The 25324-nt window shown below is 43.8% G+C and overlaps 1 protein-coding gene across 1 annotated transcript in view; it reads left to right on the top strand.

Annotated features, from left to right (window-relative positions):
- ATP10B (ATPase phospholipid transporting 10B (putative)) overlaps window positions 1–25324 on the top strand; it is a 443815-nt gene that overhangs the window by 263575 nt on the left and 154916 nt on the right. The window contains exon 5 of the mRNA XM_085617824.1: window positions 14988–15182. Coding sequence (XP_085473950.1) covers window positions 14988–15182 — 195 coding nt within the window. The remainder of the gene's footprint in view (window positions 1–14987; window positions 15183–25324) is intronic.

Raw genomic sequence — 25324 nt, 5'->3', positions numbered from 1 at the left:
TCTCGCCTTTTGGACCTTATAAGTGTTTAGCCATGCAACAGTTGCATAACTAAATACTTATAAGGTCCCAAAAGCGAGACCTATTGGCTATACCAATGCTTGTTTCTGTTTATTACTGCTCTGTAGTAATGGTGGCACCCGTGCTTTAGCTTAAACATCTTAAGCTAAAGTCGGGTGCTGAGATTGCTTCAAAAATAAAGAATGGTCTATTTCTTTACTTTTGAAGCAATCTCAGCACCCGACTTTAGCCTAAGATGTTTAAGCTAAAGCACAGGTGCCGCCATTACTACATAGAAGTAATAAACAGAAGAGAAAAAAACAAGCGCCCGCTTCGAGAAATGACTGCCGTGTGCCACCAACGTGAACCACGGGGCCAAAATGAAAGTGATGGCAGGGAAAAAATGCTACCGCCGGCTACAGCTTGCAGTGCATGAGCGCGAGTGGCGCGCGCGCAGAGGTAATCACGCCATATGGCGCCTCTGCTCAAGTGCGCGCCCGCGCACATGCACTGCAAGCTGTGGCCGGCAGTAGCATTTTTTGAAGCCCTTACTTAGTCTCGCCATACCAGCGCAAGCGCTGGGTCAGGCAAGACCTAAAAAGGACGACTGAAAAAACATACCTGAGAGGAACAAAAACGAGAAAACACTGAGGCAATGATGATGTACAAAAAGATGAGACACTCAAACTCGGGAATTCCAGAACACACCAGGATATATAGAAACAAGGAGACAGACCAAACATGTTATAAGTAACAGACGAAACCTGTGAAGATATGAAAAAACAATTAAGCAAATATTATGAAAAAATTACGAAAATTAGGATAATTACAGCAGACAAATCTATAGGAACGAGAATGAGCTAAACAACTGAAACATAGATCAATGAAAATAAAATGTGTTGAAGGAACAACAAATATAGATTACACAATTGAATCATATATTAACAACTTTGAAACACGGGAAGAAATGCAGATAAATGCAGAACTTGTCAACCAACAGAAGGACCAGCAGTGTCCATATTGCTTGAAGTGTGAGAATGGATACATTTCTTGAGTTCCGCAGGATCTTCAAAGGACAAGGTCCGGTTCTGGTAAGTCACTTTGAAGATACAAGGGTGAAAAGGCCATAACGAGCTCCAAGAGAGCGAAGCGGTGGTGGAAGATTAAGAAATTCTTTTTGTCTGGCAGCGGTAACATTGGAAACATCCTGAGATAGAAAAACCCTTTGACCCAGCCAAGAAACTTGTCGTTTAACTCTAGCTCCAGAAAGGACTGAAAGTAAGTCAGTACATTTTAAGAAAAGGATGATTACTTCTCTGGGTCTGGATGAAGACATAGAAATCGGAGGACGAGGACCAAGAGTGTGATCTCTCTGTATATTGAGGGCCGTTGAAGGAGGCATATCCAACAATTTTGGTAGGAAAGAGGAGAAGAAGGAAACTGGGTCGTCACCTTCCAAAGCTTCAGGTAGACCATAAATACTTAAATTGTTCCTCCTATTTCGGTTTTCAAATCCTCAGTATGCTGTTGAAGTCTGCGAACCTCCTTCTCCAGAGAGGAAAGCCGTTGAGTCACCTTGGACAGCCGAAATTTGTTGCTCCAATGTAGATACTCTATCCTCCATTGAAGACCATTTTTCCTCCAGGAGTTGCATTTTACTGTTTGTTTCCTCCACAAACGGACGCAAGGCGCAAATTACCTCCAACAGTATTTCCATGGAGATGGTAGATGGCACCTTGTCGGGAGAGGGAGGATCTTGCTTCAGACGTTTGGAGGCTGAAGTAGGTGGAGAAGATTTATGGGGTGTAGATTACGATGAGGGAGTACGAGTAGAAATTAGCATTTAAAAAAACATTGAAATTCACTGAAAAAAACATAGGTTTCAGGGACATTATAGTTAGTTAGACATTTTACTCGTACAAAACCAGAGAAATTCTGCCGTTATAGTAAGTTCAGCTAACTATAACTCACGCCCACAATGCACTGCTGATGATGTCGGGCAGTGACATCACAAAGGACATCTCAAATGATATCACTGATGACATCATCCAGTGACTGTGTGTTTCTATAAAGTTTAAATATGTTTTATATATATGCCAAATTGTATTGAAGAATGAGTGGGTGTATACGTGTCTGGATGGAGGATTTAGTAGGTGCGTGACTGACTGTATAAGTGAGTAATTAAACATGTCTTACTGAATGCATGGGTTAGTGACTAAACTGTGTGAATGTCTGTATCAGTCTGTCAGTTGGTGTGTAAGCGGCTGCATGGGTTGGTGAGTAGCTACACGAGTGTCTATATGGCTTAGTGATTGGTTGCCTGAGTATTTGTATGGGTGCCTGAGTGTGTGTGTGTGTGTGTGTGTGTGTGTGGGTGGGAGGGAGGTGTGTGACTCTGTGCATAGATGTGTGAGTGGTTGACTCACTGGGTGTATGGGTTCAAGAGTGCATGTGGAAACAGCTGTATGGGTCTGTGAGTGTGTGTATAGGTGTGTTGGTGAGTGAATGGATGTCTCAGTGGTACATGTGCGAGTAACTACATATGTATAAGGCAGTATATGTGAGTGATAGTGTATATAAATAACTATATGTAAGAGTGAGTGATTGTGAGAGTGGCTGTATGGATGAGCGTGTACTTGTATCATTGATTGTATAAGAGAGTAAGTATGCATTAGTATCTGTATGAATAAGTGAGGTGGTGTGTGTATAACTGTATAGGTGAGTAAATAGAAGTGTGCTTGATTCTTTGCATGACTGACTAGGTGTGTGAGTAATCTGAATGAGTGGTGGTGTGTGAGTGTCTGTAAAGGTGTATGAGTGCATATGCTAGTGTTGTATTGATGAGTGACTGTATAGGTGAATGAGTGGATGTGTGTGTGTGTGTGTAGACCTAGGAATCAGTGAGTGCATATGTAGTAACTTGTATTGGTGTGTCTATGGTTTCAAAAATGGTAGTCTGTATTTTAGAGTGGGTGTATCAAAGGTTATATTAGGGTGTGAGGAGGTGTATCAGATTTTCACGTGAATGATGTCATCAGTGATGTCATTTGAGATGTCATCAGTGATGTCACTGACCATGTCATGAATGATGTAATATGTGACGTCTTCAGCAGTGCATTGCGGGGACACGAGTTATAGTTAGCTGAACTAACTATAACAGCGGAATTTCTCTGGTTTTGTATGAGTGAAATGTCCAAATGACTATAACCTCTCTGAAACCTATGTTTTTTTTTCTGTGAATTTCAATGGTTTTAGAGCACTAGCCATAATTTCCATGGGAATAAGACCCACTCGTTTTTATAATTTTTAAAGGAAATGCTTTAGGCATTACGGTTTTGATGACACCAGATGACTTCAGGTGTGAAATACTGAATGTTAACAATTTTAGTTGTTCATCAAAATACTTTGGGGAGGCAGAGGTCAGGGGCACAGACTTGTATAATTGAGGGTGGGGAAGAGGGTGCAGAGGCAACAAGTTGACCTGCTGGGCAGGTAGGGGAGCAGTGGCAGCACAATGGACCATGGAGGGCAGGGGACAGGGGCTACAAATCAACCATGCAGGACAGGCAAGAGAAATGCCGTGGCAATATAACAGACCATTGAGGGAAGAGGCAGTGGCAGTATAACCATAAATGCCAACAGAGCTGATTCAGGCAGGAGATTCCCAATGTCTTTATGCCCATAAGGGCTTTATTTAATCCGTCTTCTGACTAAAATCTCCTCTTTTTCAGTGTAAGTCAGTGGTTAAAATCAATTCCCCAGAGTTTTGTTTCCAAAATCTCTCTCTTACCAAGCTCAAAATGTTGGCAAGTATGGTACATTGGATCACGGAGTTCAGGAGGAATTGGGCAAGGGCACCAAACTGACCTTACAGGGCATTTGTCACGGGTTGCAGCAGCACATACACCACAATGGGCAAACTCTATGGCAGTGCAGCAAAATGGACCATGGAAAACAATAGGCAGGGGACAGGGCAATGCACATGGACCACAGAGAGCTGAGGGGAAAGAGGCTAGGTCAGCAAGTTGACCATAGCAGGCAGGCAGCAGGATGGTCAGTTGCAGCATAAAGACCATGAAGGGCAGGAGGGAAGGGGGCAAGGGCACAACAACGGACCAGACAAGGCAGGAGGGAGGGAATAGAGGCAAGCACATGGAAAATGGATGGCAGAGGGCAAGGGGGCAGTTCAGGAACAGCAAGCTGACCATGAAGGGCCAGCAGGATGGGCACTGGAAGCACAACACACACAATGAAGGCCCACAGTGAGACTATAATGTTATGTTATGTTATGTTATGTTATGTTATGTTATGTTATGTTATGGGGGATTTATAGAGCGCACAGCTACTCAAAAAGAGTGTCCTGGCGCTGGAGTAATACCTTGAGAAGAGAGAGATCCGACAAGCTATCGTTCCTACAGGTAAGAGATTTTTGATGGAACAACCAGGTCTTAAGTTGACGTCTGAAACTAAGAAGTTCAAGATCACTTCTGAGAACATAGGGGAGCGCTTTCCATAATCTACTTACAATCACCTGGAAGGAGCGTCCTCTCATCCTTGCTAATAAAAATTTAGGCACCTCTAGCAGGTGTTGTGTAGAAGATCTTGGCGTCCTGCCCGGACAGTAGGGAGTGATTCTCTTTCTAAGATACAAGGCTCCACTGTCGTGTAAGGCCTTGAAAGCTAGAACCAACGCCTTAAAATTAATTCTGTTTTTTACTTGAAGCCAGTGTAACAATTTTAGGTGATTAGCTAAATGGGTCCTAGGCCCGACCATCAAGATAGCCCTGGCCGCTGCATTTTGAACCAGCTGTAGGCGGTTTAATAAATATTTCGGGATGCCCAGGTAGAGGAAATTCGCATAGTCCAATCTAGAAATAATTAAGGCTTGAACTATCGTCTGTCTATGGGGCAGAGGCAGAAGTGAGAGAAAATTTCTCAGCATTTTTAAGAGCCTGAAGCCCGTACCAGTCACAGATTTCACCTGCGACTTCATAGAAAGATCCGAGTCTAATAAGACTCCAAGATTTTTCTCAGTGGTGACAGGGCTAGGGGGAGACGGTTGGTCCTGGGGCCACCAGTTTTTCCATTCGTCCCCCGGAGTATGTCCAAAGAAGATAATTTCGGTTTTAGCTGAGTTACAAGATAGCTGATTCCGATGAAACCAGCCAAAGATATTGGACAGACATTCATTAATTCCACTTTCATTAAAAGGTTCATCCTTTCCATATGTGAACAGGAGTTGTGAGTCGTCTGCGTAGGTTATAATCTTAGCACCAAATTTTTCCGTGAGTGATGCCAGAGGAGCCATATAAATATTAAAAAGAGTCGGGCTAAACACAGAGCCCTGAGGTACTCCAACGTTAAGTTGGGGAATATCCGCAGAGAAAGGTGGGGACCAAACGGATTGTTGACGATCGTTCAGAAAGGAGGAAAACCAGCTGAGAACCGTGCCCCCAAGACCACATTCCCTCAGTCTCTGAAGGAGACGATCATGGGGCACGGTATCCAAAGCAGCCGAGAGATCGAGCAGTATTAAAACGGCTTTTCCTCCTCTATCAAGGGTGTTTTTGATACTTTCAGAAATTTCTAGCAAAGCTGTCTCGGTGCTATAATTGGCTCTAAAACCAGACTGACTAGGATGGAGGGCATTTGTAGCTTCTATATAGTTGGTAATGACTGCATTAACATGTTTTTCCAGTGCTTTTGCAAAAAAAGGAAGCAGAGTTATAGGCCTATAATTGCTGACAACGGCAGGATCAGCAGAAGACTTCTTTAGAAGAGGGAGAATTTTACCTTGTTTCCATCTAGCTGGAACTTTTCCAGTGGCTAGTGAGAGATTCATAACTTGGTTGGCGGCGGGATTTAAAACCATGGCGACAGATGCTATTATTTTGGCAGGGCACGGATCTACAGGCGAGCCGGATTTAAGCGCACTCAAGGGAAGTGTCCAAAGATATAGGTGGAAATTCCACAAGGGCGTCCGCCCTGGCACAGCCTAAAAAGTCTGGAACGTCGGCCAAGTTTTGACATGAGGATAGGTCAAAAGAATCCTTAATCGACTTAATCTCGTCATGAAAGAATTATTAAGTTAAGTTATTAGCGGAATCAATTTTTTTAGCCAGAAAACTTCTCTTCTCATTACGGACCTTCAAATAGTGTGTTTTAAGTGCCTGTTTGTAGTTAAGTTTGCTCTGAGAGTCATAGCTTTTTCTCCATGAGCGCTCGAGGCATTTACAAACCCTTTTGCTCTTTCTCAGTTCCTCAGAAAACCAAGGAGCCGAGGGATTTTCCTGTGCGACCCTATGAGCCTTCGGGGGGGCAAGGTGTAATGTCCAATTGTGACGCCAGTTTTCTAGTGCGGATGCTGCGTCCTCGAGGTTTATCCACAGGGATGGGATGATGAATTCTTATTTCTGTTAGGGAGTCGGGGGTAATGGCCTTAAAAGATCTAATTACCTTGTGTAGTTTGGTACTCAGAGAACAGGACTTATGACGCTCTATATTTAACCAAAAGGTAAGCAGGAAGTGGTCCGACCAAGCAATCGGTAGAGGATTATCTAACTCAATGTTTTGTGTGGAGAAGATCTGGTCTAAAATATGTCCCTTGTCATGCGTTTGGATAAACACATGCGGAGCCATACTAAAAATATTTAAAGATTCACATAGCATCTTGACCTCCGGATCTTCTTTCCGTTCAAAATGCAGATTGAAATCGCCTAGAACCATACAATGGTTATATCTAGTAGCAATAGATGCTGTGGCCTGGCCAATAGATTCTAAAAATTGACCCGCCGGCCCAGGTGGTCTATATATGACCATTCCTACGACAGACTGGTGAGCAGAGATAGAAAGATAAAACCCTAATCCCTCTGCTCCTTCAAGGTCGTTCACTGGAATAACAGAGCACCGGAGGGAGTTCTTGTAAATAATAGCTACCCCCCCCACCTCTATTACCAATTCGGTCTTTCCTAATAATTTTGTAGTCTGGGGGTATGGCGTTCGCAAGGGTGGGGTTAGATCCTTCGTGGAGCCATGTTTCTGTGATAAATAAAAGATCCGGCTTGGCCTCCACAAGAAGGTCGTATAAGTGAAATTCATGCTTATTCACGGATCTGGCGTTAATAAGAAGAGCTTTAAGTTTTTCTCTAGTTACATTACTCAATGGAGGAAGTGTTCTGGGAGAGAGTTCATTCCCTTCATCAGTCGTGTTTTTAATGTTTAAAGATGCTGCCTCCCAGTTACAAACATTACAAAACAGCTTATCTGATGCCGAGGCTAGATTGATGGAAGTACAACAAGGTGTTGGATTTCTAATCCTAGTAAGGAAATCTTTACTGTATTTCAGCCTGTTCGCACTCTCGCCCTCGTTGATTCCTGCGGGAGATGCAGCGTTCCCCGCACCGGAAGCCGACGGGATGCTGACGGGTGCAGACGGGCTTGCCTTAGGCGCGCCTTCGGTGAGCCGGCGGCGCGCCCGCTGCGCGCCCGCTGCGCACGTCCGCTGTGCGCTAGCGCAGCGTCCTGTTTTAAGGCCTCCAGAGCGTCTAGAGCGCTAACTGGAGGAAAAATGGCAGCACACACGATACAAAGATTTCAGCCCCCCGGTTCAATTCCCCCAATGTCAGTGCCACACAGCAATACAGTACATAAAACGATAACATTTTAAAAATGGATGAGCAGCAGTGAAAACTAGCTTGGTTTTAAAAATATCAGTGCAAAGAGCAAAATCAGGAAAGGAGCGCGAAGGAGGAGAGAGGCAGTGTCTGCTCTCTCTAAGCAAGGATCGCGCGCACTAGCGCAGCATCCTGTTTTAAGCCCTCCAGAGCGTCTAGAGCACTAACTGGAGGAAAAATGGCGGCACACACGATACAAAGATTTCAGCCCCCGGTTCAATTCCCCCAATGTCAGTGTCACACAGCAATACAGTACATACAACAATAAAATTTTAAAAATGGATGAGCAGCAGTGAAAACTAGCTTGGTTTTAAAAATATCAATGCAAAGAGCAAAATCAGGAAAGTAGCGCGAAGGAGGAGAGAGGCAGTGTCGGCTCTCTCTCAGCAAGGATAATGGCATACACACAGACAACGGAGGGAAGGTGGGGGTCAGGGGCAGCAAGCTGACCATACAGAACAGGTGGGAGGGTGCTGTGAAAGCACAGAAGACCATACATGGCAAGCAGGATGGTTAGTGGCAGCACAACGGCCATGGTGGGCAAGAGGGAGGGGGCAGGGCCATGCACAAAGGATCATGGAGTATAGAGCAGAGGGGTCAAAGACAAGAGAGGGTAAGGGAAGGGGCTTCGCAATAGACCATGCATGGCAGGTAGTAGGAGCAGTTGCAGCACAACACAGCATGGGGAACAGAAGGGAGGGGATAGGGGCCTGGAACCTGGAAAAGCAGGGTGGAGGTGGCAGAGACAGGCAGCAGCCATCTGACCATGCTAGGCAGGCAGGAATGGGCAGTCCTGGATCAAGAGAACACTCACCGTAGATAGGATGGATAGTGGCAGGGCCATGGCAGGTCCATGGAACATGGTGGACAAAAAGGAGAGAGCAGGGGCATACACACAGACCTTGGAGGGCAGGGGAAGGAGGGTCGAAACAGCAAGCTAAGCACAGAGGATAAGCAGGAGGGCAATGATGGGGCATATAATTGGGCAACATAGGGCAAGTGGAGCGGGCAGGGACCTCAAGCTGACTGGAGGGCAGTGGCAGCTCATCGGACCATGCAGGGCAGGAGGGAGGGGGCTAGTGCATGGACTCGTAAAACAGAGAGTATGGAGGAGGTAGATGGAGGAGCATATATGTGTGTATATATATAGGTAGAACCGAGTCACAAGAAAAGAGAAAACCAAACCCGAAAAACAAGAAAAGGGGGCAGGGTAGAAACACCCTGACCCCTAGGCCTGCTCAGGGGGTCCGACAAGGACCCCCGGGACCAAAAATGCGGATTTTGCCATTTAAAAAAAAAAAATGCTGAGGATCCGCAAATCCTGCCGCGAAAACAAAAAAAACAAAGCGCGGGCTCCCGCGCTTCGTTATTATTTAGCCAAAGGGTAGGCCAAGTCCCGGGGGCATGCTGAAATGTAAATGCGGGGGCCTAGGGGGACCCCCGCAGCCCTGGGGACCACCACCCCCAGGGCTTTCTTAAATATTTGTGGGGGTACACAGCCCCCCTTCAGCCCCGGGAACCGCCTCCCCCCGGAGCTTGTTTTTTTAATATTTGGGGGGCCTCCAAGGCGCCCCGGGGACCACCACCCCCGGGGCTTTATCAAATATTTGCGGCGGCACATGCCCCCCCACGCAGCCCCGGAGACTGCTACCCCCTGGGGCTTGTTTAAAAAAAAAAAAAAAAAAACCTGTGGTGGGGGCTTGAGCCCCCCACACGCCACAGGGACCACCACCTCCCCGGGGCACTACAATGCAAATTGGGGGGTCTGTGTGAGAACGAACCCGACCGGAAACACAGCAGGACTGCGCCGTTCTGCTCCGACCCGGAAGAGAGAGACGGGCTAGTGTTGTTACCACCCTTGGGGGAGGAGCCACAATCGGAAGAGGAAGCAGACCGGCAGAAAAAGGGAGAGACGACGACAGGAAGAGAGAGTGGCGTGGGAGAGCAGCGAGAGACGGCGAGCGAGAGACGAACGACGGAGAGCGAGAGGAGAGCGTTGAAGATCGGGAGACGGGAGGAGTACAGAACGGAGAGTCGGAGGACGGAGAATCGAAGGACGGAGAGGCGGAGGACGGGGGACACCGCAGAAACATCCTGAATATCAAGGCGAGCAAACCCGGTGGGCTGCAGGGAGGAGCAGACGCCCCGGGTCCCAGCGCCGCGGTCCGGGGAACGGGCCGTGGCTTGAGGCAAGTGACGCTACGGGGACCTTTCAGGTGGGGTTGTTGGGGAGGAGTGTAACGGGAAGCACGGGCACTAGGACAGAGTGTGAATTTCCGCCTCCCACACTTCCCTTCCTACACACGCTCCTGTGGTGGTGGTAGCACAAAGCGAACCAAAGTACAGCAGTACCTCAGACCGGTTTTCTTTTCTTTTCTTTTCCCTCCCTTCAACCACCGAGTACTTCAAGTGGCAGACTACGAACACTGAAGACAGGATACCCTCCCCGTAGAAGACATCAGAAACAAGATGTATTCCTCAGACAGAGACTAAGTTGTTTTCGTTTCTTTTCTGGGAGAAAAGAGAACTCCTACTTGTACTTGGTTAACCTTTTGACAATCTCTTTCAAACGTATGGCAAAATAAAACAGACTATCCATATCATCAGTAGACGCCTTATTTTCCGGTCCCGCCCCCTCGTGGGCGACTGCACACTACGACAGTTTGTTAAGGCCCCCCTCAGCCCGGGGACTGCCACCCCCCGGTCTTAGGTCTACACACACATCCACTCACTCACCCGTACAGTCACTCATACTTATGGTCACTCAGTACAGGACTATCATATGCACTCATACACCTATATAGACACTCACATACCACCATTCAGCCATAGAGGTACTCACACACCTAGTCAGTCATGCAAATATTTAATCACACTGCCATTTACTCACCTATACAGTTATACACACACCAGCTCACATACTCATACAAATACTAGCACATTCAAACGCTCTTATACAATCACTGATACAAGCACACACTCATCCATACAGCCACTCTCACAATCACACACTCTCACGTATAGCCATTTATATACTCCAACACACATATATACTGCCTTTCACATATGTAGTTACTCACACATGTACCACTGAGCTATACATTCACTCACTAACACACCCACCCACCCATACAGTCCATCACAGATGCACTCTTGAAACCATGCACCCAGTGAATCACCCACTCACACACACCCCACCCACACAAGCACTCAGGCACCCATACTCAGACAACCAATCAATAACCCATATAGACACTCATGTAGCTATTCACAAACCCATGCATCCGCTTACACACCAACAGACAGATGAATACAGACATTCACACAGTTTAGTCACTAACCCATGCATTCAGTAAGATACGTTTAATCACTCACTTATAGAGTCGGTCACGCACCTACTAAATCATCCATTCAGACACTTATACACCCACTCATTCTTCAATACGCCTTTCCCTATATATATTAAAAATATTTAAAGTTTACAGAAACAGTCACTGGATGATGTCATCAGTGATGTCATCAGTGATGTCATTTGAGATGTCATGAGTGATGTCACTGACCATGTCATGAATGATGTAATATGTGACGTCATCAGCAGTGCATTGCGGGGGCGCGAGTTATAGCTAGCTGAACTAACTAAAACAGGGGAATTTCTCTGGATTTGTACGAGTGAAATGTCCAACTAACTATAACTTTCCCTAAAACCTATGGTTTTTTCAGTGGAAAAAGAAAAGAAAATAAAGGCAACTATAACTCACGCGACCGCAATCCTCTGCTGATGCTAATACTGTATCTTTAGCTATACATATATTACAAATATTTATTTTTCATAAAGACACATATGTCATCAGTGATGTAATATCTGACATCGTCAGCAGAGGATTGCGGTCGCGTGAGTTATAGTTGCCTGCACTAACTATAACGGGGGAATTTCATTGGTTTTTTACGAGTGAAATGTCCAGCTAACTATAACATGTGTGAAACCTATGGTTTTTTCAGTGAATCTGCAAGGTTTTTTAAATGCTAATTCCTAACTATAACGTGTGTGAAACCTATGGTTTTTTCAGTGAATTTGTACGGTTTTTTAAATGCAAATTTTTTTTTGAGATTTTTGGTAAACCTATGTATAAAATAATATATGTACTATATCCTGCATTATGGAATGGTTAATTTTTTTTTTTTATGCATTTTTTTCCGTGCGCGTACGGTAAGCTGACGCTACGCGCTCCGTACGTCATAAGTACGGTACGCTTACGTGATACAATGCGCGTACGGTAAGCTGACGCTACAGCGCGCTTACGTGATACGTACGTGACGTACGCGTACACGCGGAAGCAACGTCGCGGTTACGCAGGGGCGTGTAATGCGCATGCGCGAGTGCGTCTTACGTACGCGCTCCGTAAGCGCTCCGTAAGCATCACATTCGCGCATGCGTACTTGTTTCCGAGCGCGTACCGTAAGCTTACAGAGCGCGCACGGTAGGTCATGTGATCCACAAAGAACACTTTTCATTGGTTGAAACTACTTTCAGTTCCAGAAACTTCCCACACCACACCCATTCCCCTCATTACTGCTTGAGATCCCCTAGGAGAAGGAGCTGAATTGACATTGAGATACAATGGCAGAACAGCAGACCTCTTCTGAGAGTGAGGCTAGCAGCACCACCATCATCCAGAGAAGGAGGAAACAAAAGAATTCTTTTGTATGGGAGTATTTTACTTTTTCAGAGGGGCAGAAAAAGGTCAATGCTCCATTGGTCACTTGCACACTTTGTGACCGTGTTTTATCTAGAGGAAATCCAAGGAAGAAGTATTCCTTTGGAAATCACTCTATGATGAGACACCTTAGGGATAAACATCCCAGGACCTTTGCTCGACATACTGGAGAAAACTCTTCAGTAAGTCACCAGAGCCCAACCTCAGAAGCTTAGCCGAGTACATCATCGGCAGCTCAGGTGAGCCCTTCCTCTGAGGTGGGAGCATCACCTTCTTCTGCTCCTCTGGACGTTAACCCTCGATTTGGGAGGGTTGCAATGAGGTGTACAACGTGTTGTGGTCTTATTGTTTTTGGGGAGACCAGTGTTTCCCTTATTAACAATAAGATAGACCAGCACGTTTGTAGACGCTCATAATATTCCCATTCTTTCTTTCCTCCATCCCTGTATTAACCCAACGGCTCTTTTAAGAGCCAACCTTACCTCACAATTTTTTTTATTTTTTTTTAAGCTTTCCTTTTTGAAAACATTTTTTTACCGTGCGCGTACGGTACGCGTAATCGCGTAATAGTTACGCGGAGTTCGCGGAATTTCTCCTCGCGGAATTTCTCCGTTTACATTCGGCGATTTTTTTGAAAAAAAATTAAAATTAATTTTTGCCCTTGGGGGTCCTTCTGGGACCCCCTGACAAAGGTTAGGGGGTCAGGAACTGTCCAGCCTGCCCCCTTTTCACGTTATCCACCTTTGTTTTTCACCCCCTCAGACTCCGAGAGACAAAATGGCGGCCGACACTTCCTGGTTTCGACCGATTCGAATGTTTACTGAGATCTAACAACCAATCAGAATCACGCTCGCGCACGGCAGCGTGCGCGTACGGTAAGCTTACGGTACGCGCTCGGAGCTCGCCCATAGATATATATATTGATTTAAATGCTATTTTCTCAGGAAATACTGAACAGATTTACACGAGACCTTCAAAAGGCACATCCGTGACCTGAGGGCTACCTCTCTGCCAAATTTCAAGTAATTCTGTTCAGCCGTTCGGGCTGTAGCTGTGTCTAAAGGTCCTACGGAAAAATGCATGGGGAAAACGCGTTTTGGGACCCCCCCTTTTTCTCAGCCCTCGCTTGACGAATCCCCCCGAGACTTTCAGGGAAGGAGCGGAGCGCCCCACCAATTTTGATAATTTCGCGATGATTCGTTAACCGGCGCCAAAGTTATTCCAAATAGAATGTTGCGGATTTCTTATGGAAACACGGTCCTAACTAAAACTATCTACTGGCGACCGCCAGTAGATAATATATATATATATATATATATATATATATATATATATATATATATATATATATATATATATATAGTTAGTTTAGGGTTGGGAAGCAGCTTAAGGTTTAGAATTTGGTAGGGGTCTAGGGATTGGCAGGGGTATAGGATGGTAAAGGTATTTTAGGGTTTAAGGATATATGGTGGTAAGAGTATTTTTAGGGTTTAGGGGTGGTGAAAGATACTGGATGTTAAGGGTATTTTTAGGGTTGGGTAAGGGTATTTGGCGATAAAGGTAATTGAAAAAAAGGGGGGGTGTATATATCCATATCCTACTGACAGTCACCAGGAGGTAGTTATTGTTAGTACTTGATTTCTATCGCGCCGGTTGACGGATCTTCACAAAATGTTCCCCTTCAATTCGACACTCGTGTCTGGAAAGTTTCAGAGTGGCCTGTCCAGCGGGAGCCGAGAAAACGGAGTGGGGGGGGGGGTTCCCAAACACGTTTTCCCCATGTTAATTCCAATAGAATTTTTAACATGACTACAGCCCAAACTGACCATGTCATGAGTGATGTAATATGTGAGGTCATAGGAGGCACACTGCGGGGGCATAAGTTATATTTAGCTCATGTAATTATAACTGCTGAATTTCTCTGGTTTTGTACGAGTGAAATGTTAGCCTAACTATAATGTGTATGTAACCTTTGTTTTTTTTCAGTGAATATATATATATATATATATATATATATATATATATATATATATATATATATATATATATCCTTAAATAGACTATCAATTTCATGATAAAGGCATGCATTGTAAAAGTATATGCATGGTGAAAAAATGTGGGGTAAAAAATGTGTGGTGAAGGCATGTGTTGTGTTTTAACGCATTTTAATGTTATACAACTGATCCACCAAGTCATAGGGTACCCATACCTCCAAAAACAAATCAAAGCACTCGTATCACTCCTAAATGAACCATATCTAATGTGTTCTCAGAGCCGCCATATACCTCCCCATACTTCAGTTCTTCCAAAGATTTTCAGCCTCAGGGCAGGTTTTCATCTACTGGTATTCTTTGTAAGGTAAGTGCCAAATTGAGAGTCTCTCCTAACATGTTATTCATGTTGTGAATCTTTGGGGGACTTCTCTTGAATGGAGCAGATTAGGCTAGTGGTCACATCATGGCCCTTATAGCCAAGGAAAGTATGACAACAAAACTGCTCACAATGCGATTTCAAAACAATTGCCAAAATTGCTCTGCAAAGTTTAATAGTGCTGTGGCCCACAAGAAAGCTGTCAATGACTCTCAGCTTTTCATTCTCTAGATTCGCCAACGTGTACTTCCTTTTCCTCGCCATCTTGAACTGGATGCCCCCGTTGCAGGTATTCCATAAGGAAATCACCATGGTCCCCCTGGCCATAGTGCTTGGGGTTGTTGCTGTCAAGGATGGTTTGGAAGATCTCAAGAGGTACCTGGTAGATAGGAAGATCAACCGTTTGAAAACAACAGTGTACCACAGGTAAGTTAACATTGCCGGTCCCAGGGCTAGCCTTTTTCAGCCGTATGATTTATATGAGAAATATGCCTTTGTATTGATAGAGGATGACGATGCTGTTAAAATAATCACACATTACTTCGAAGAAGAGCAAACTCAAGAGGTGCACAGTTTATTTAACGCTGTCATGTAAGAAAGTATGAAGGAATAATTTCATAAAACATTTATGAATAGGATGGATGGATGACATTCATGGAGTTTAAGCCTGGAAATCAATGCCCTGCAAAGCTAGTCAGTGGTACAGAATATTTTTTAAATGTATTGTATAAAGTGCACGCGACTGCATTAGAGCATCATACAATAAGAAAAATAGTCACCAAACTTAATTTTTTCAGGGTGCTGGTCATTCTTGAATTAAGACCATTCTATACATCAAAGTTACAAAGTGAAAATAGTGAGAGAAAAATACTGGAAAGGAAATACTTCAAATGGTGAAGTACTTTATTTGTAACATTTTAAAATCCAACAGATCTTACAACATTGGAATGTAGAGAGCTCTATTTAAGACAATGGAGTAGTTCTGGGTATATAATGGCTGGTATAATCCCAGAGCATGAACATTCCAATGTTTGTCATCATGTTTCTTCCTTTTTAATTTAGAATTTTCTACGCTCAGTGGGTGGAATGTTCGAATACTCTTATAGCCCTTCTGCCATAGGCTATGCCTGTGGTTAAAGGCCCTCTCACTCGTTATAGACCTTTGCCTGTGGCTCTGGCCTATAAGTTAAGTTCAGGGCCTTTAACAACAGGTATAGCCCTCAGCAGCTGGCTATAAGGCTATATTTTGTGTCCATTGATTGCTCTCTTTGTGAGTTATGGTTCACCTGTCTTAATGGGTGAATGTGCTCTCTCCTTTAAACATAATATGATTAGTTTACCTATTTAATTTACATGTTAGTCTCTTGAACAGTGGTATCCCATATACACAGGGCCTGTAAATTAAATGCTACTAGTGGGCATGAAGCGCTGCTTGCGCCACCCACAGAAGTAGCCTTCCAAATCTGTTGTTGGCCTGTCACTGCAGGGGCCTGCATGTGCAGTTTACTACCACATTGACTTGGCATTTAAAACAACTTTCCAAGCCTTAAACTCCCCTTTTAGTACATATAGATCACCCCTAAGATTGGTTCTAGGTAGCCCTATGGGCAAGGTGCTTTGTAAGTGAAAGACAGGACATGTCCCTTTTGTGTGGCATGTCCTGGTAGTGACAAACAGACTAATTTGTTTCTCACTACTGTGAGGCCTACTCCTGTCATAAGCTTGCACTGACAATTCCCTTATATATTTGTAAGTGGTAATTCCTGATCTGAAAGGAGTAACACGGCCATGTTTGGTATGTTTTGAATGAAAGTGGAAAATCATGCTTACTGATGTAGGTGGATTTTAATGACTATTTTAGAAATGCCACTTTTAGAAAGTGGTCATTTCTCTTTGCTTATAACTCTGGTGTTTTGCAGCCGGACTCCAATCCACGTTTATGTGAGTGACCGCTAAACTTTGTGCATACTTTCCAGACAGCCACAACACTCAAATTATTTTCATATGTCAATATACTAATTCACCACTAATCCTTTATGCATTCCGGGGTAGCGTACTACTCGCCACAAAACAAATTGCTTCAACACCCCATCAGGGGTAACAACTGCTATATAAATGCAAACCTTTTTCCCTCTTCTATCCCTCCGCTATCCTTCTGAATCCAAATAACTGACTAACATATCCACCACTCAAATTACTTTAATATTTCACTATACTACTACAACACTAATCCTTCTCGGGTTCCGGAGTAGCGTGCTACTCGTCGAAAAAGCACTTTGACGCCTCGTCAGGGGTAGTAAGCGCTATATAATTACAATTACAACACAAGAAAGACTGGGTGTGACAAGAGAGGCATTGCATAGTCTTCCTGGGCTGGTCAGCACCGCACCAGAGAATCTTGGTAAAGGAACAGCTTGGCAAGGCTGAAATCTGAGGAGGTGGACTTTTCTAGCTGTGGAAAAGCCTCCACACCCCCATCCCCATGTTCACCAGGCCCCTGGGAGGTAATGGGGAGCATTCTGGGGTGAGAGCACAAGTGAAGAGAGTGGGGATTGTGCGTCTGTGGCTTGGTTGCATGCGTGTAACCACTTTTAGCAATCAAGCCGCCAGGAGTTTGCGCACATTATTCCCCGTGCAGGAGTATTCTTTGTCCAGCAGCTTCCCTGCGTGCTAGCGAGCACCAGAGCACCTGATCCCCACCTTCTTGACCAAACCTACGTTGGGGCACTAGATAGGTGTTTTCGTCACACTGAGAGGTATCAACAGAGGCCCCTGGTAGATGGTTGGGATTAGGGATATTACTGTAACATCCCTACTAAAAGGGAATATGAATTTCAGGCCTATAAAGTGTCAGTTTCAAGGGAGAGTGTGGATTACCGTATGAGGACTAATAGAAGCGCAGGAGCACTGTGACCTCCATTGTCAGAAGCTTATATTGTGAATCATATGTTTTTCCCTAACCTACTTTACCTTACTTGGGCTAATACGGTATTCATGCATTTTATAAACTGCTGTATTTTTATGTCCTAATGCTATCACATATGTGGTATTGCCTTACATTGCCAGGATTTGAGAAGTACGCACCAGAGTTATGATTCATGTGTCTATATGTTGTAACCTAATATAGTTCATGCCCTGATGTATAATGCATATTGTTTAGAGTGTTGACCTGTCAGGATAATGAGTAGGATTTCAGGTATTGCATGATTTGAACAGCCTTTGAGTCATGGTCTATGATTCATGTACAATATATTTCATATTATCCTGTTTGGAGTCTCTTTTGTGGTGTAATTCTTGTGTTCGTGGTGGGAGTGTGTTGCCCAAACGTTTTACACATTGCCTCTGGGGATAGCCTGACTGCTCCGCACCAAGCTACCGGGGATGAGCACAGGCTATCTTTTGTGTTTTAACTTACTTGCCTGACTAGAGTGGTGGGTTCTGTCTGGCTTAGGTGCATACCTTAGTCAACCAGAAACTCAATTTCCAACAATAAGACGCTCACTTTCATTCTGCCAGATCCAAATACAAATTTACAGCAGTCCAAAACCATGTTCTGGGCAATTAAGGCACAAAGCAGCGTAGGGGAACATGACTGCTCTTATCAGATCTGCGTACATCAGTTCTGTATGTTTGTGTGCATGTGGTGGCATGAAATTACCTAAATGAGATTATTGGGATAGTAATGTCTCATGCATGGTAAACAGGCGTGTCCTACTGCCCTGAGTCAATCATCGGCATATGATATGTGGTATTTTAACTTTTTTTTTGCCCAGCACATATGGTAATCCTACATACACGCTGAAACCTAGCCCTGTCTTTTGACTGTTAGGTCCAAGTCCTGGTTTTGAGACATGTAAGGGTGCACCAAGAATGCCCTCTACATGACAAGGGACTGCTGTCCAGGTCCTGGGTTAATGGCATTAAGTATTGGTGACAACTTGCATGTTTTTAATTCTAGAAATGAGATCTTTTTTCTCTATTTCAGGAGGCGTGTGGCGCCTAGTAGCCCCACTTGTGTAAAGCTTTGCTTGTCTTGTTCGATTAAAAATTGTGCTTTGGCTCTCAGCTCAAAAAATTATTGGGAATACACATTGGTATTCTGAAGGTACTGAAAAACTTCTTACCGCTGCTCTCCTTTACAGCAAGGAAAACGGTCACCCAAGCCTTGATCACATTCCCTTATTGATTATGCCAACGCATTGTATGTTGGTCTGCCTGGCTACCTTTTGAATAAACTTCAGGTTGTTCAGAATGCTGCAGCCAGACTGCTTTTGAACCTTCCTAAGAGGGTAAGTGTTAGGCAACACCTTTGTGGCCTCCATTGGTTGCCGGTGAAAGAGAGAGCGTGAAGTTTAAATCTCTGGTAATTGTTCACTCCGCTCTCTATGGGCATGGCCCGACCTATCTGAGAGCAAGATTCACATTCTATGCTCCAGCTAGCCAGTTACGTTCATCCACCAAGCTTATGGCATGCGTCTCCAGCTTTCACAAACAGAGGATCGAGGGCAGCTCCCTCTCACGGATGGGTGCTGTAGCCAGGAACCAACTCCCAGTGGAGCTGCGTGCTCTGAGTGACCCTAAGGCTTTCAGCAAGAGACTGAAGACCCTACTTTTTATATAGTTTTCTGCTTCTCGTCTAATCCACTACGGGGCACTCGCCGGGTCACTCCTTGGAGTAGATGTGCGTGATACAAGTGCTGTTTAACATAACATTTACAGTAACATTAGTTTAAACTCTCCTAAATGCGAGACCTATTGCATTGCAAATGCTGAATTAATATGTTGTGTAGATGACTTTATGGGTGCTGAAAACAATTAATAAATAGGGTTTACGGTTTTCTGATTCATTTTTTTCTCCTTGCGTGTTTTTCCTTTGTTTTCCCAACATTTTGAAAAACGTGTTTTTTTCAGCATTTATAATTTTATGTGAGCAAAACTGCAAGAGAACATTGTTTTCCAGCCTCTTCTCAAATGTTTGAAAACTGTGCACACTGAGTCCGGGGAAAAGGATTCCAAGATACCACGTGCCCCTGAAAGGAACTGTGGATGATGGACTGTGATCTGGGCTCATGCCACAGGGCAACGTATTCCCAAAATTCTATGAAATGAACGTTAATAAAATATCTATTCTCTGAAGAGCTATACTACAATACCTAATATTTAACATGTTAAAATCAAAAACATTCCTTCTTTAAATATATAATGGGCAGACAGCCAAACTGGGTCTGTCTGCAGGTGACATCTTTATATTCCTAGGAAGGATACTCCAGCAGCATCTCTGTTTGTAGCAAGTGAGTTTACTGTCATTGTAGTATGTTATTCACCGGTGAGTAGCCGCACTATACAAACTCTTGATTGATGCGGGATTAATTTGATTTGATTTATGCATGTCTATTATCTTAAATAAATGCATAAACCAAAACGAAACTATTGGTGTTTCACTTACTTTTCTGTAGAGGTTATTTTATTATAAAGTGATACACCACATTTCTAAAATGACCACAGTTGTGAGTCCAACTTGTTTGGTAAATTTATTCATGCCAGAAGCCCTTATAAATCATTGGACTTCTGCATGGGCAGTCCATTTTCTTTACATATTTTCTGCCAGTGAGCGGTCCGAATCCTCATAGCCTGTTTTGTGAATCACACAACTCATCTCTACAGCGCCGAGAGACGCTCATGGCACACTAAACACGTGGGGGGGCCATCTTAGTGTCAGGCAAGAATTCATTCTATTGCTTGACAAGTCTGCTTGGGGCTTTAGAAAAGGGAAAACTTTGTCTTCCGGTTCAGACTGATTGGGAAAAATAATTTTAGTGGGCTGTGACTATGTTTTAGGTTAAGCTAAAAAAAATACCTAAAACCTAATTAAATATTAGCTGTCCCCAGTCAGCAATATCTGTGATTCATGATTATTCAGAGAAATGTACTCTCACATCAGTCTTGAGACGTGTTACAGTAGCAGTATTCTGTAAAACCTACAGGCAGTAACACCTTAATGTGGACTCCCAAGATGCAGCAAAGTGATACCAATGGCACCTTCTTTAGAGAAGGCAGATTCGACTTAATAATTTGAGTTTATACTCGGAGGACAGATGGGCTGGGTGGATTGGCTGGTCCATGAAGATGGTGGATTCAAGTTGAATGTCTGACTGCTTCAGTATATAGGTATTGTTCTTCATCTTGTGTCTTTGTGCTTTAAATAAACAGATAGTGCTCTTTCATTTGAGCGTATCCAGTTATGATCTGAATTATAAACATGAATTGAACTATAAATGCCTTGAATATATGAAATGTGATTTCTTTAGAACGGATCGTGTCATAGAACGTCTGAGATTCCATACTCAACAACAGGACTTTACAAATAATTTCAAGTATAGTTTTCGTGTTGTAGTGTCTCCATTAGCAGCTACTTCTCAATGATTAGATTCTCTGTGGAATGATTGTGTGGGCAGCAGGTCACCTGATGTTGTAACTAGCCTTAGAAATAGATCTACCTGTCAAGCAAGCTCAAATCAAGCTTTCAACTTTTCTCATATATGGATGAATTCTTCCAACTCAAAGATTAAAAAGTGATTTTTGTATTTTCTTTTGTCTTCTATTGTGTGGTAACGAAGTGGGTGTCGGAATGCTTTGTGGCGGGTGACATTCCACCCATGGCAGTAAAACATAAATTACTTTCAAACTTTTTCCCGTAAGTGTGGCTGTAACCCATTTACTGGCAAAAGTGCAAACTGCTTGCCTTAAAACACAAACAGCTACTCACTTAAGTGAGTGAAGGGTGAATGTATTCCCTGGTTGTAGGTGCACTGTGTCGTGACGGAAGACTGGGTGTGGAGGTCACGTATTCCCTGCTCAAGGTTTTCAATTGCTTCCTGCTATGTTGTAAGACTTGTTTAGAGAGGTTAACGTTCTCTTGCTAGTTGATGCTACGCAAAGTAACCTAAAGCCCAGCTCTGCAACATTTAGTTATCCTCGTGCAAAAAAGAATTATTTATATATGTATGCCGTTGTTGTTGAAGCTGAATGAAAATCAAAGTGAAAGAAATGCTCTGCAAACTCTCAGACTAGATGACGAAATAAAGGCTAGATGACGAAATAAAGGCTAGATGACGAAATAAAGGCATCAAATGGTGGGGATAGTAATTGGTGAGGTGTTTACAATGGCAATATGTTGCTTGCGGTTTGAATTTATTGCTTATGATTATATGTGAATTAAATATACAGGATATTTCACAGTTGACCTATGTCTGTCTCGGAGAGCTGGGTTGGGTGGTGGTTGGGGCAGCGCTTTGGTGCTGAAATGGTGAGCTTTGAGGGCTGACTTGAAAGCAGGAGGGAAGAATTTCGCTTTGAGTTCAACAGAGAGCTCACACAGTGGAGGGTTTCACTAGGTTAGAATGCCCTCCAGTTTTAGTGGACACTGGACGATAGAAGGGCAGAGAGGAGCTGAAGGTTAGTGGAGCAGCCAGTCCTGTGGTGACCTAACAGGAATGTTCTGGAAGAGGCTGGAGGTGAGCTGCCAAGGACTGATTTGGAGGCTAGGCTGAGGAGCTTGTGGAGTGTGCTATGTTTGACAGCAACAGCTGGAAGTGATGGTGCATCTATGGCAATTGAAGTATGATTTGTGCCAGAATTAACAATTTTGCAATAGTCAAGAAGGGGTACTGCATGGCGGTGAATACACAGTTATTGTTATGAGTTACCTTACTCTTAGCCGAAAGGTGTTGACAAGAACCTTGTCAAAGTGGAGGGGACGATGTCAAGAGGGTGAACATTTGGGCTGTGAGAAGCATGATGGCAGAGGAAGACTGGAACGAAATAATTTCAGTCTTCAAAGAGGTAAGCATGAGGGAACACAGAGCAATCCAGTGTTGGCAGATTTTATAACAAATTATATCAGTGAGGGCCCAGCAGCTCCCCAACACAAAGTTTTTTAATAAACATAACAAGACAGGTATTGACAAAGTCAAAAGGTAGGCAGCCATTGCCAGAACTATTGGCTTTGCCAGTGCTTGTTTCGTTTGCTCTACTTAGGTGCCTTTGAAGTAAATTGATCCACAATGGATGTGCTCTGTTCGTAAAGCAAAGAAACATTTGATCTGTGCTGGCATCTGTATTTCAGCTCCACAGGGTAAGATCTGGCACATGTAGCGGTGGACGAGCTAACAGATTATAGGGAGAGCCGAGCCAGAGCCGATCCAAGGATCTGGTTCAGCTCTTGGAGCCTGTTCACAAGCCGAACCCTGAAATGTTTAGTAAGTAAACCGTAAAGCAAACTTCACGTAAAATATGATAAAGCCTCTTCACAAGTGTGTATTTCTTTAACGTGAAAACTTTATAACTAATACGTTACATTATTGCACTGCACTGAGAAGTACTTAATGAAAGATTTTAAACAAGAACCATCAGTGAGCTAAGAGGCAAAACAGTTGTCAGGTAAACCTTCTAAGTAGCCTAGATTACTATAGAGCAACATTATAGTCTATTAATCAAACACAATAGGTTTTTGTACAATAGGTATTCGGAACTTAAATATTTTGAAAGTGCTTTCTTACACGATAATGAAAAGAAGGGGCTCTGGGGGAATACTTTTTTTGCCTAAGATCACACAGTTTAAGTGGGAAGACACGATTTATTAAGGTATTCTGGTTTCACTTTGTACAAATCAGCCATTGAATGGGTATTTATTTGTCTTTTCTTACGCTAAGGCTTTATTTTTTACCGCTTTGTGTATTTTTCATATAGAGCAAACTTGACCCACAGGTTTTGGAACACTCTACATGAGCACCACTTACATTACACAAGGTCACATTCATTGTTTATAGGCATGGATACAGTATTCATTATTCAGTATTCATTGTTTATAGGCACAGACCTAGTAAGTGATTTGCAGTATCGGCCGTCATTAATCGTGGGTGGGGGGCCGGGGGGGAGGGTCACATGCGAGAGGGTGTAAAAACTTACCTGTCCACGGCTCCCGCGTTTTCCTGTTCTCCTGCCTCCAGCAGAAACAGGAAGCAGACCGCCTCCATCCCCTCCCCTAAGCCAATCACAACGTTGCAAATGCAGTGTTGATACATCGGGACGCCAACCAGCCAGGCACCTATGGGGAGGCCATTTTCTCCATGTAGGCTGCATGCGGCCTACATGGAGAAAAGGCAGAGTGCTCATGACTGGTTTGATCGGCCCCGGAGGGCAGACCAAACAGTCAGCCCCCTCAGCAGTGGGCAAGCCACTCCCCCTCTGCTCCAGAGCAGACCCGACCCAAACCAAACACTTCTGCTATCTCGAAGTGTGAGAAGCAGAAACATAAAATAGTAGTTTTACCATTTAATGTTTCTGCTTCTCACACTGCGAGAAAGCAGTGGGACAATGCTCCTCCTCCCTAATGGAGGAGCCGCCCCTCGTGATTTGCCCAGAATCACAGGATGTTGGGCCAAACCATAGACTCAAACCTGGTTCCCCAGTTCCAAAGTCGCAGCTCTGGCTGTAAAGCTGCATGCTGGGCAGAATTAGGGTTGCAGGCAGAAGCCACATGAAAGTTTGTCTTGTGATGGGCTCGAAGTTCTAACCTGTAGGCACATGTGTTCTTTGCCTAACAGTGTGCGTGTGCCATTGTCTGCTCTTTCTTGGAGTTTAATGCCTTTTGCTACATGAAATCGGTTGTCCACTTTATGTTGCCTGCCTCCAGCCTGCCAGCTCTAAGGTGGACCGTGATTTTGGGGGAAGAAAGGACAGTTGCACAAGCAGGAGTTGCAGAGATGATCTTCTGCGATTGAATCCTAGATTATCAACTTGACAAATCATGTTGATTTCTTCAGCCTCAGTTTCAGATTCTTGCTGGGAACTTCCAGGGGTATTTCGGATCAGTATATGTTGCAAAACATTCTCTAAGAGTGACCGAAAGTTGAGGCAAGCCACAGGCCTCTGACTCAAGAATGTGTAATAAGAAACTGTCTGCACATTGTAGAGAATGCTTTCCAATTATCTTGCTGCCCTGATAGTATTTGACAATTTCATAGTTTGCGAAATTATTTCATCAGATCAGAGAATGCAAGTTTGTGACTTTTAAACTTTTTTTTAGCCAGGCCTACAACCGAGTAATCAGAGAAAATTCAGTAATTACGCATTACTCTTGTGTTGCAAAATTACCAAAATTACGTGATTATGCTAGCTTGAATAGTTAAGAGTAATTTGAGGTAAAAATCCTACTGCAGTAGCACAGGAACAATGAAGTAAGAGAGAGAGAATGACTACTGGCTACTGCTGTTCATGTCCTCTAGCATTTAGTGCTATTTTAAATGTATCGTCTGGCCCATTTTGGACTCAAGAATGTTAAAAGCACTAAATGCTGGATTACGCCTCCCACACAATTAAGCATAATTACGAGTAGTTATGCTAAGGAGTATTACGCCAGTTGCGCCCACCCCTAGTTTTGAGCATGTCTAGCACTATGGAAGGGGTTATTCTAATTAATATTTTCCAAAGTATTTTCTTTTATTTATGCCACATTTATGTTAAGATCCACCTAGTGGTATGGCTGTTTACCGTTCCTTAAGAGTTAT

The sequence above is a fragment of the Triturus cristatus genome, chromosome 7 (genome assembly GCF_964204655.1).
Source record: "Triturus cristatus chromosome 7, aTriCri1.1, whole genome shotgun sequence".
NCBI classification, from domain to species: domain Eukaryota; kingdom Metazoa; phylum Chordata; class Amphibia; order Caudata; family Salamandridae; genus Triturus; species Triturus cristatus.
The sequence above is the reverse complement of the archived record's forward strand: the minus strand, read 5'-3'. Positions and strand labels throughout refer to the sequence as shown.